This window comes from Gallus gallus, chromosome 5 (assembly GCF_016699485.2).
Source record: "Gallus gallus isolate bGalGal1 chromosome 5, bGalGal1.mat.broiler.GRCg7b, whole genome shotgun sequence".
Classification (NCBI taxonomy): Eukaryota; Metazoa; Chordata; class Aves; order Galliformes; family Phasianidae; genus Gallus; species Gallus gallus.
The window spans coordinates 20,983,080-20,996,174 of NC_052536.1; the positions used below are offsets into that span (position 1 = coordinate 20,983,080).

Below are 13,095 nucleotides of genomic sequence, written 5' to 3' on the forward strand. Positions count from 1 at the left end.
GTCTAACTGTTGCAGTCCATAGGTATTTTGGTTCTAACTCTAGTATTTGGTTGCCTTTATGTTGAAAGTCTGAACTTGATCATTTTTATGCTGATGCAGGAACTATGCCATGCCTATTCTCTTAATGATAAACTTTCTAGTGAAGGAGAGCAGTGGCTGGCATCTTTGTACTGAGAAAGACAAAATGCCAGTAATTTGCTTGGGATTTAGTCAGAGGACATTAAGACCTGTGTATGGAAAGTAGTTCAGTGAGGAGTTTGTGAATAACATGCGAGTAATGTTATATATGTGCATTGCTAAAGAGAGGCGTTAGGTAATCTTACAATTACAGATTATTATGTAAGGTACTCATGAGAAAAGGTAATGTATCCTACTGATATCTTCCTATGCATCTTGAACCACAGGAAAAGCACTTCTGTGTGAGGTGTCTGTAAAACCTTGAATATCTTTCTGTCAATTAACTTTTTCAACACATATAACTGGGTAACACTGAAAGTATTTAAAAAACTAAAACGGAACATAGATGTTTCTAAAGCATTCTATCTGCTCTGTCTGAAAGAAGTTGTTTTATTTAGCTCTGCCTACTTGTTAGGATTTTAAAACTTTGCTATTTCTCCTCTAGTATGAGTGTTTGTTTCCTCTACCATAGGTCAAAGAGGAGGAGGAATTCAATATTACACATGCCTTCACTTGTCACTTGCTGTTTTATCTTTAAGCAGCATCTCATGCATGTCATGTTGACATCTAATCATAAAACATGTAGAGATAACTAAATTTAAGAAAAAAACAACTCTGAAACCTTAAAACATCTTGACATAGGATATATAGGGCCTGGAAGCGCATCTAACTAGTGGTTGGAAAGTGCTTGACCTTCAAATTGGTAACATCTTTTCACAGACCCACGCTGATGTAATTTTAAGACTCCAGAGTGGCTCACAAATGTTCTTCCTGAGCAAACTAACCATTATCAGTTGCGTGTTTTAAGGTATCTTGTGGTTACATTGTAAGATGGTCATACAAGTAAACAGTGTGAGCAGCAGGTCCTGTTAAGTTACAGTGCAGACTGTAAGTTGCATCAGTTTGCTAACTTCTCTGCCCTGATAAAACTCAAGCTGTGAGCGGAGTGAAGTGTAATGTGTACCTAGTTAGACAGTGTGCAGAGGTGAGGGTTTTTTGTTTTTACCAGACAGCAGGCACTTCTGTCTCCCTGAAACACCTCTTTGTGGGTATTTTCATCCTATTCCCTGATTCTCCTGTAGCCTCAAGATCCTCTATGGCTTGTGCTTAATGAAGCTGGATTGTACTGGCGTGCAGTTGGAAATAGCACCTTTGCTATCACCTGTTTGCAAAAAGCATTTAATTTGGCTCCACATGAGTATCAGGACATCCCTCTGGTCAATCTTGCTAACCTCTTGATTCATTATGGTCTTCATTTGGATGCCAGCAGGCTCCTGCTTCAGGCTTTGGCCATCAATGCCTCTGAGGTAAGAGGATGTTTTTTGTGTTGGTTCAGCAGTGGGTGCCCTTCCATTACTTGGTTAGTTTCTAAATACTTGTTATGTAACTGTGTTGACTTACCTGAAGAATGCAATTTAGCTTCCAAATTGTGGTTTGGAAGGAATGTTAATTTTCATTTACATTCTTGTTCTAACCGGGTGGCGCTGATTACTGAGAACATACAGATCTGGAACATAATGCTTCTAAATAGATGACACGTTTATGCTTCCAAAAACCTGTGTCATCAGTGGCTCAGAGGAATCCAATCATGATGTTTTGGGAACGTCAAGAAAGAATTAAATTGAATTAAATAGAATTAAATTGATGTGGGACCTGAACTTAGATTCGTTTGTATGTATCTGTGTCACAGCACCTTTTCTCTGGCAAGTGATTTGGTCTTAAATTTGCGATGCTTCTGTAAGAAATGAAAGCTAATATTTCCAATGCTTGTACTTCTGCACCGAGATGAGCAGAGGGCTGTAACCCACCAGACTACCAGGCACCTAGCACTTAAGGCAAGAAGTGGCATAAGCCTTTCTAATGTAAAGGGATCTGACCAATGTAAGTCGCAGGTAGGAGTTTAGAAAGGAGTTATAGAAAAACTTAGGAGGTGTGCCTTGTGAGGAGCACTTGAAAGCACAACACTGGAAGTTAACCAAGGACCACACTGCATGGATTAGGGCTTTCCTCAAAAATGTTGGTGAGTCTTGCCTACTACAGTAGTGCCTGCTCTTATTTTTTCAGTCAGTCTCAGTCCTGTAACAAACATTGTTTAAAAAAAAAGGCAGGAAAATCTGTGCTCAAATGAAACTTCCTGGAATATAATGAAAAGTAGATATAAATCAGAATGACTTACAGATGCAGGGAGTTCAGCATGTGCTCTGTGAGCAAAAGCTCATAAGAAAAATATTGGAATGCAGTTGCTCAAGTTGCATGTTTTTCTGAATAATGCTTAATGATAGAAGCTGAGTGTGGAAAATCTGAAGCTGTTGGTCAGTCTCCAGATTTACAGATAATGAATGTAAAATCACTTCAGATGGGAAAAAATGACTGCTATGTTTACAATATTATAGTCATTATTCTAGCATTATATTAACTCTCATATTTTTTGTGTGCAAGTGGAAGATTGTTTTCAGTCAACAAATAAACAAGAAGTAAGGCTTCACTGTGTGCCTATATTCGCTAATTAAATTCTGTCCAGTGAAAAGGGTGTTTGTAATCTATACTTTACAAATAGACGTTATGCAGAGACTTGCCAAAAGCAGAGGGCAAAAATATGAAGAATAAAGAGTTGAAAATAAATGTTCATCTCTAAGCTAGTGTGAAATTGGTGTTTTCAGGAGCCCAGTTCTCCTCAAGTAAGTGCTGAATATTACTGATGAATGAAATGAATCTGTCCTTCTAGAGCTGTGTAGTAATATTTCTGTGCTTTTGCTGACTTCTAGTAGTTCTAAGATATCTTCAAACGATTAAGTTTAGCCATTGCTGTTCTGTGTGGTGACCGTTATGTTTGTGATGGTTTATAGATAAGTATTTACTGCTTCATCTCAGCGTGTATTTAACAGCGGTTTTTCATCGTGGAAGTTGGAAAGAACACAGCCTTACGTCAGAACAGCTTTTCTTTAGCACACATGCATCAAGCTGTTAGTTCTGTGTTTGAGGAATAGGCCATCTATTGAAGACGTTTTCCAAATTCCTTCCAGACAAGTTGGGGAGGCTGTGGGTTGGCAGGAGTTTTGCCTAGTCAGTTTCCATTTCAACTGCTAGAAGTACTTATGCTGAGGTGTGTTGCTCTTTTCTTTATAGCCCCTGACTTTTTTGAGCTTGGGAAATGCCTATCTGGCTCTGAACAACATTAGTGGAGCCCTGCAGGCCTTCAGACATGCACTGGATTTGACTACCAAGTGTTTGGAATGTGAAAGCAGCCTGAAGATGATCCGCTGTCTGCAGTTCTATCCTTTTCTCTACAACATCACCTCTTCTGTGTGCAGTGGTAAGCAGTTGCTGAAAGATGGACTGTTAGTGAAGTAGTGTCCATCTGCCTTGAGTGGTGTGCCTGGAATTCATGTTTATTGTGCTGTTTCTTTCCAAGGATCCTCTCTTTTGCTTTGTAGTGTTTTCTCCCCATTAGGACCAAAGTTGAGGCACTGCTTTTAATGGAAAAGTTATGGTCCATTAAGAAGTGCTTGAGGATGGCTTCTTAAATATCTAGAGGGCTACCAGTGAGTGCAGATTACTTCCTGAGTATGTCAGTAATACCTTAAAAGCCTGACTGATATCTCTTACTGGTAAATGAGGAATGCTGGATTGAATACTTAGAGAAGTGTACAGCTGCTACTGCTTGACTACTCAACAGCCCCTTTGTACATCCTTTCAAATTTTACAGTCGGGTGGATTTGTTTTCTCGAAGCTGAAGAAATTGGCAGAGAGCAGCTTTAATTTTCTTATCCTTCCACTGCGTTCAGTCCATTGGGTGTCATTTTATAGCATTCAGTCTTTATGGAATAGACTGAGTTGCGTCAGTATTGTTTTGTTTCTATGGGGTCTGTGTTCACTGCTTTTAAACTCACAAAAGTCTGTAAGAATGTCTTTGAACCCAATCTCTCCCAATTAAGATACTTTTTAAAAGTTGAGGTATAATACTTTGTTGCTCTTAGTATCTACTTGAATAAAACCCTTCACAAATAGCTTTTGGAGACAGGTTTTGCTTCTCTAGATCTCACTACATATTTCCAGTACCTTCCCTGTTCTTGCACATGGCTAATATGCTGCTCAAGCAATCTTAAAGAACATTTATGAATATGTTTAGTAGCCCAGATTTCTTGCAAATTGTCACTAAGGTATCTTCTCCTTCCTTTGTGAATGAACATGTGAGAGCAATGCTTTTGATTTTTTAGTATTACTAGGACTTTCTCTTTTGTTTTTTTTTGTTGTTGTTTGTTTGTTTGTTGTATTGTTCTGTGATTCTACATCCAGGGGAGAAACGGGGAAAAACTTCCTTTGATTTAGCATCTAGAATTAGGCTGCCTAAATGCAGGCCAGAGGCCTTATATACCTCCTGAATATAGATTATTTCAGTGTAGGTGATATTCCAGGACTCTGTCATTAGAATAATAGTATATTTTATGGTCTCCTGCATTTTCGGTGTTTTACAGCATGCCAGTTTTGCAGAGAACAGCATGCTGTTTGGTTAAATGTAGCAAGTGGTATGAAAGCACATTTTGAGGGTCTCTTTCTCACTCAGAATTGTATTTAAGTGTTCTACTCTTTATTTATATCTGCCTTTTCATGGGAATCCTTCTGTCTTAATATTTCTCTCTCTTTCATTTTTATCTCTAATACCCTTTAGGTCATCTTTTGTCTGGGTGCAAGAAAAACCTGAAAGCATGAACCTGACAAATAGTGTAAATGTTCTTTGTACCTTCTGCAGAGTGTAAAATAAACATGCTGGCTAATTCAGCCTTGGTGATGATTTGTGGTTTAAATAAAAAATGAGAATTAATTGAAAAGGCAGACAAATCTTATTTTCCATGTGGTTTGGGGAAATATTTTTCCCCTGCTCTTCCCCTCAACAGACTTGAAAGAAAACTTGACAGGCTATGGGAATGCTGAAGGTGAGTCTCCGAAATTGGTATTTACCTTCTCCGTCTCCTTTGGGAACTAAAAAATAGCTGTTTTGCAGTATCTCGTCCTCTGATACAATCACCCAGAAATTGGAATGTCAGGTGTTGTCTGTGGTCTAATAACTTACTTTGAGCATTTCGTCAAGATTTTTGAAAGTAACAATAGTAGGGCTGCCTGTGCTTTCGGCTGTACGCTCTCGCAGCAAATGCTCGGGGGAGTCGGGTGCATGGTACACTGATGGGAATATAGGATTACAATTTTGAATTTGTGGTCTGGTATTGGGTTGCATTGTCTGTCGTGGATATTCAGACAGGTGAAACGGGAGTTCTCTGAAGCATGTTGGGACATTAGTTGCTAGTACAGGACTTAAAGTGTGCTGCTCTGATGCTGACTTACTGGATGCTTGCTAATATGTTCCTGTCTGCACTGCTGCCTCATGCTGTTTTTTCTGTTTCTGTTTTAGACGTAAATTTGTATCTCAAACTCAAGTCACTTCACACATGTGAGAGCTTGTGCCCTTCACGTTCTTTTAAACAAGATCAAAATTCAGGGTCTTAAATTAACTAGTAAAATGGTATTCCAGACATGAAGCATAACATGCTTTAAGCTTCAAGTGTCTCTAGTCTTACTGTCTCATTACTTGGCAGGATAGTGCTTTTACAAAAAACTTTGTGCTGCCCTTCTGGAAGTAGAGGCACTGAGAGCATGCTAGGAATTTCTCTGTATATACTATCAAGATCTCCAAATACTTGTATGTAGTGAGTGTGTAAGTTTGTAAAAGCAGTGCGTACTTCCTCACATTCTGAGCTCTGTGATGTGTTCAGCAGTTGGCTTAGTGACAATGCTTTAAGTGTGGGCTTAGTGCCCTCTAGTGGTGCAAATACCCCATACCGTATGAAATCAGAACTCTTGGTTTATTACATCTGCTTCATCTTAAAATAGAACATGAAGAAAAAGGTATTTGAGCATTTAAGTGTATACATTTTCCTTTATCTCTCAGCACAATAAAGTCCTACAAAGCTAGTAAGCTTAGACCTTCAAGCAGATAGACCTGAAAAGGGAGAGGCTCACCTGAACAGAGAATCTCTGCTTAAAATCCCATTAGTTTACTTATAAATTACTTAAATCAACCTCACAGTTTAAGCCTCCAAATCTAACTTAATAGCTGCAATCAATTCAGGTGAATATAGCAATTTCAGCTACTCAAACACTAAGCAAAAGCCCCGGTATGCCAGGACAAACATGTTTCCTTCACAATGCTGTGTGCTAAAACAGAGATGTGAAATACTCAGTTTTTACGTTCTTAAGCATTCTTAAATTAAGTCCAGAATCTACACCAATTGTATAGGACTCTGAATGGAACACGACTGCGTGTTTAAAGCTTTTTTTTCTTTATCTTGCTTGTCATGTCAAGGCAGAATTCTTTAGTTCTCCTGAAACTTGTTTAAACTGCCATTCAGGGTTAGTACTTTCATTTATTTGAGTACATTAATGGAAGGGGTTGGGTCTGTGTCATTTGTTTTTGTGTTGCTCTTACTCTCAATGCAATCTTATAGGAAAGTTCATCGGTGCAAAAGGAATGGTCTCCCGCAGTAGATTTTTTAAACACAGGGATTCTACTGAGCATGCAAAGTGTATGTTAAAGCTCTTGGAAACACATCACGGCATTTGTTTCTGTTGTCACTTAATAACCAGGTAGCTCTGTACAGAAACTGGGTCCTGTCTTAAACTGGAGCAGTTCTGAAATAAGTCTTGTCAGTTGAAGTGAAATACTACTTGGCTTGTTTCCACACCCTCCCGTGCACACAAGTAAGGATGCTCTCCACCCAGTGAGCTTCACGGGGGTCTGAGAATTGAATTGGAGTCTTTCTCGAGCATCCCTGGCAACAGAGATCAGGTCATCTTACAGAGCTGTTGATGGCATATGGGTGGAATCTAGGTCACCTACCTTGAGCTCAGCAGTGCTAAAGGAGTAAGGGGAGGTTACATTGTACTCGTGCAGAATGGAGGCACGGCACCTAATGCAAGCAGGTGTGAGATAAAGAGGTCCACTTTTGGTGGAGGTGGCTGCTACTGTCAGATGCACCTCTAACTTGGAGGTCCTTAAAAAACCTTACATGGGAATGTGCTCTATGGCAATAATGAGACCTAGTTGTTGCTTCAATGTTGTGTGACTGTTTCAGCTCTGCTAGCACAGCAAGGGAAGAATCAGTTCCTACCATCCAGCTTTGCTGAGATATACATGGAATTCGGAGAATTTCAGTGCTGTGATCTGGAAGATTTTGAGTAGATACGTTGTTGCCAGAGGATAAATCTCTTTTCTAAGCCTAGAACCTGTTGCATTTAGAAGCATGTTTCTTTGAGGGCTCTGTGATACTTCTTACTATTTGATTTGGTACGAGCTGCATAAATTAAACCTTTCCCTGGAAAGTCTTTGTCTAACTTCTCTTGAGTCGCTGAAGGAAGTTGAAAGTGAAGGACCTTGCCTTACGGGAAAGCAAAAAGCCATGCTGCTTTGAAACAAATCTTTACTTTCCAATGGTCCAAGTGTTTTTTGCCTTCATTACTGTGCAAAGAAGTATAGATGTTGATTCTTCAGCTTAAGAATCAAATAACGTAGCACTATGTTAAACATGGCATTTCTAGCTACAGCATTTCATATTCTGTGTAGTCCATGCACACTGCTTCCAAGCTACTGCTTGTTGGAAAGCTGTTGTGTACCTTAAAAACTCCTGTATCCACCAGAGAAAAAGCATGCTTATTTAAGAGCATGTTCCTCAAATGTCCTTCTCTATTGTATTTGTCAAACAAGTTGATGATGTGGGTGAACTTGGTCTACAGCTTCCTTTTATGCTCACATCAGATGATTTCTGTACAGTGTATGAAGTCTGTCTCGCTAGCTTATGTACTTACTGTACTTATTTACAGGATAACGGTGTACCTAACAGCTGCTCTCAAAACTCACCAGTGTCACTTTGTACCATGTGAATACTTGCAGTATTTAGTGTTCTGTATTCATTCTGTCTTTTCTCAGGACCAGAAGAACACAAACTGGCAGTGGAGGAAAGAAAAAAGCCATTCTCTCAGCTGCAGGACTAACTAAGGAGATGGGGATAGCATGATGGAGAGTTCAGTGAGAGTTTACTGATGCAAAACTATTAATACTGAAGGGGAAAGTAGGACAGTATTAAATATAGTATGACAATTTCCATTTTTGTCTGCCTTCATAGCGCAAATGATTCTTCCTGATATACTATCTGGATCTTTCTGTTACTTCAGCATAATTACATGCTCATGTAACAGGAGGATCGATCATCAGGGGTTAGGATGAAAGAGGAAAGATTCCCTTTCTGACTGAATCTTTTAAAACTTGATACCTTCATTTTTAGTTTTCAGGTGTATTAACGTTTCTCTGCAAAGCTCTTGGTGATTATTTTTATTTTTATTTTTTTTGTGATAGAGATGCAGAGAAAATGAGACACGTTTGCTACTGTCTGCCTTCGTCTCCTTTTAGGCTGCATTAGCCAGTGGTGATTTCTCGCATGGAGCTGCTCAAATTTCTTACCGAACCTGAAGATGCTCTGCTCATCCTTTTTTTAAAAGGTCCATCAACTACATATGTTTGAAAGGCTTTTTAGGGGGAATGGTACTTCCCTAACTACATCTCAAGGCAGATGCATTTGTGTGAGCAACTGTGTAGTAAATCTTCACAGACTGAATTGGTGAGTTGGTTAAAGCATATTTGGAAGAAAAAGAACCTGGCCCTCATGTATGGGGGAGCTAACAAGGCATTGTTTAGTCTCATTAACAACTTGCCAATACCTTGTAGGCTGTATTCACTTGGCTTAAATCTGAGAACTTGTAAAGTAGTGATGTGTAGCTTCAGCCTATAATGAGTCATGTTGAGATTGTCTCAAAGCAGCATGCAATGCCATGTGCTCAGATTAAAATGAGCACTGCATGCTGAGCCATGGAGTGCCAGGCACTTAACTACCCCTGATCTGTCTACTTTATTGATTTGTTTTTCCTTTTAAGGTTGGTTGCCTGGTTCACATGAGAATCTGCTGTGCTCTGATTATCCTCAAAGCTTGAAATCTGTCATCCATTCCGGCTACCGGTGACCGAAACTGGGGCAATTCCAGTTTCCCTACAGGAAGAAATAGTTGCTTCTTGGATGCAGCAGTTCTGGGGAGGCAGGAAATTCTTCCCAAAATCCCTGTATTTTTGCAGGGCCTGTTTTATTGTTTTGTATAGTAATGGCACTGGGAGGAGAATGTTTTCCTCTTGAATCCTAAACTGGGGCAATTGACAGTATTCTTATCTAACTTCATTTTTTGCAAGAGTTTCCTGCCTGGACTCTAGAAGAGGCTAATCCAGTTTCTGCTTGTTGTCCAAACCAGGATTGATTTTTGTCTACTTCATCTGGAGCAACAACTCTGCTCTTCTGAAGGAGTTGTGTAGAACGTAACCTGTCAGACTAACAGCTAAGCACTTAAAAGCTATTTTAGACTACTAAGGGGTATACCTGCCTGGCCAGTCAGCACCTTCCTTTGCTATTTGAGTGTGTCTGTGTCTCTGTGCTTTGATTTTCAGTTAGGAGGAAGGTTGTGCTGATATCTGTCCCAAACAAATCTGTAAGTTGTTGTGGGTTAGTATTAACTGTTAATCAGCTCTGGTTTAGCAGTATAATGTAGAGAAAAGATACGCAGATGAACATTAAAATGCAACCTATCAAAACTATTTTCTTAAAAATGCAAGATCGGATCACTCCAGAAATGTGTTTAAATTCACCATGTAGCACAAACCTTACAGACTGTGGTAGTTAAATCTACATGCATAACACCATTATACATCCATCAGTCTTTCTAGTGTGTGTGTTGAGAGAAGTTAACTAACCCCATTATGAGTAACTGTTAGCTGTTCTAGGGTTCATTTTTAAAGAGTGGGCTACTCCTGTGTTTAGTCCCTTTTAAACTCGAGTTCGTAGATATTGAATTCATAAACACAAAATCTAACAGTTGGAATTGAGTCATGCAAAATATTTAATGTTTAGCATAAGAGGTATATAGGGCTGAACGTGGAGGAAAGGTGAGAGAACGAGCAAAACAAATAAGAGACAGTGTCTCTGCTTTATGATAGCAATACTTAAAATAAGAATTTCCATGGCTTAATCCAAGTCTACTTCAGGAGTGTATTATGTGAAGTCAAGGAACCGAACATTGGCCGTTCAGTCTTCATAGCATATGTTATGCTGTGATCCAATGTAGGTGGGCATTTAATGTTAAGAAATAAGTAGGTAGGTATTTTATATGACATTAGAAAAAAATACACAAGCATGCAGGAGAACTCACTGAGGACAAACCTTAATCTCTGGTGTTGATATGTACTTGTTTCTCTTACGTTCTCCCCCTCTTTCTCCAAAATAAATTAAAATTAAAAAAAAAAAAAAGGCTATTTCTGAAGCACAAACTGAAATTCAGGCCAAAGTGCTGCTTACCTTGCTATGTATGTGTGTACCGTCACACTACATACCACCTTTATATACACTACTTACCACCTGTATGTAGTACCAGCACACTCTGAGTGAGATATATTCCATTCTCTCCTACCTACTGACAAGATTTGAGAATTTCAACTTAGATGTTTCTGTTTTTTAGATACTATTCCTAGGCATCATAGAGCAAGTTGTGGCTTCTAGGTGTGCATCGTAATAAAGCAAAAGCAAAACCTCTTATTGTAATGGACAGTGAGGAAGGAACACAGTGAAGGCTTTATATAGTCAACGTCCTTGATTTTACCCTCCCAGTTTTTAGTTATGAAAGTGGTGTTTGGGGGTTGTTAAGTGTGAAGTGTTCTATTCTGCTACATAGACTGCTGAATTCTTTAATAAGTTTAGCAGGCGTGTCCCTTGCATTGTGTTCAAGTTTAAACAGGTTTGTCTTCCTGTTTTATTTTGTGTGTGTGTGTATTTAATCACTTATATTTCATAAAGAAAACATGTGTGTCTGCATCAGGGACTAATCTGTTACACACTGTTGAGGTATTTCTGTCAGCATGAGGAAGAGATCTGGCCGTATATGGTTGGCATCTGTGTGTTTTTAAAGCTTTACTCAGAGCTGTTGTAATGAGACAAATAGATAATCTTTAAATCTATAGCTAAGCCAATTTAGGGGCATCTTTTGGTTACAAATCACATTTTAAAACTATTTTGCTCCAAGTGAGAGCAGTTGTTTTACCATATAATCCTCTTAATTGAAAATCCGTTATTTGAATAAATAATAATAAAAAAGGAATGCTTCATTTCGTGTGCATGAGTCTAAACTTTGACCGTTTAAATTGCTCTGTTGCTTGCTACGCATCAAACCAAAGCTTGTTATGTAGTGCACTCTTATGACTACTGGATTTGAGTATGCCCCTTGTCGTCTTTGAGGAAGTTGCCCCTGGCTGCTCTTCTGGGGGAAGAACTTAAGACATAGGAATTTCTGATGCTTTTACAATGCTTGTTACTACATGCATAGAGCTTTTCGTTGCTGTTTGTTAAGCTTTTATCCTTTGGTTAGCAAAATGTCCTGCTTTATGTCACTGAAAATGTTTTTTTTGTAGGCTAGTTTTTTGGGGGGGTTGGAGGGAGGAGGTTTGTTTTGGTTTTTATCCTGTAACCCCAGTTTTGGAAAGGAGGGTTTTTATGAAAGGAATAATGCTTAAAACAAACGGTGCTTTCATTATGGCAGAAAACATATCAAAAGTTTAGTCGAAATGTTGAAGCACTGCCATTGTCATTCTCAGCCCATATCAGCATTGATGCCTGACTAGAGATACTGGCCTGAGAGGGAACTTACTACTCTGTCCTTTGCTATTCCAGAATAATAACAATGGTGATACGTGGATAGCAGGTGCAATTTTTAGTGATTACCGGAGTACGTTGCAGTTGTAAAAGATACTGGAGGTACACTTGTATTATGATTGCAAAACCTAGTAGTGCCTTGTTGAATCTAGCAGTGGTATTGTTGGCTTTAGGGAGCAGGAGTTACTGCTGGGTGGACTGCTTTGCTTTTGAAGTGTGTAACAAGGCTTCTGGCAGTTCTGTGCTGCTGAAGATGCAGGCTGCCCTTCTGCGTTGTGTCTTTTCTGAGCCCAAGGAAGTGCAAGGAATACGTCGTAAAGCTTGTGTGTTCTTCCTCAGTTAAATATAGACCCACTGAGCACTCGTGTCAGTATTGCACAGCCAGGTAATTGTTAATTAGGAGCTGCTACTTTTCTTCCCGCCTCCAGTTGTCACTGTTAATCATTTTTTTCTAAAAATAAACTGAGAATCCCTTTGTTATATTTTGTTATTTTTGCACTTCTGTGTGTGGTAAGCACAAAACATACTTTGATACAGCTACCAGAGTGCCATTCAGTCACGCAGCTTGGGTGGATTTATTGTGTTTCCAATGACAGCTCTGTTACATCATTGCAATGTGGTTTGCAGTTTCTGCTTTCAGCTCAATCGTGGGATTTTATTTTATTCTTTGAAGTGTAAATGTATATATATATATTTAAAATTAAAACAAAGGAAATGAGTAAGAAGAGGAATGCATGAGTTTTAGAGCAAAAATCCTAATAGAAGCATCATAATTTATAATTCAGTCCAGCAGAGCAGCAATAGCTGCTAAAGATATGCCTCTTCTCTTGTTACTGCTCACCCTATTGCTTTAAAAAACTCATAACTGGCCTGGATTTTTTTTTCCCATTAACAAATGTCTAATTCTAAAGATCATCAGTTTCTTTTCCGACCAAATATCTGTTCGTATGCAATCAGAATAACACGTTTTCTGTTAATAGCTCACAGGAGCTTTATGAGATGATCCGTTCACCTTGAAACATCAAGGTAATTGGGTTGTACAGTATGTAATCCCCAGAGTTATTAGCACTGTCCAAGTCAAAGCTCGTGTTTTAGGTGTTGCCTGAAGGAGGGTTTCTCAAAGAGCACTG

At 39.0% G+C, this 13,095-nt stretch overlaps 1 protein-coding gene across 2 annotated transcripts in view; it reads left to right on the plus strand.

Moving 5' to 3' along the window:
• TTC17 (tetratricopeptide repeat domain 17) overlaps positions 1-13,095 on the plus strand; it is a 56,288-nt gene that overhangs the window by 26,929 nt on the left and 16,264 nt on the right. For both annotated transcript variants that reach the window (XM_015287199.4, XM_040701409.2), the window contains exons 15-16: positions 1,260-1,484; positions 3,304-3,490. In XM_015287199.4, coding sequence (XP_015142685.4) covers positions 1,260-1,484; positions 3,304-3,490 — 412 coding nt within the window. The remainder of the gene's footprint in view (positions 1-1,259; positions 1,485-3,303; positions 3,491-13,095) is intronic.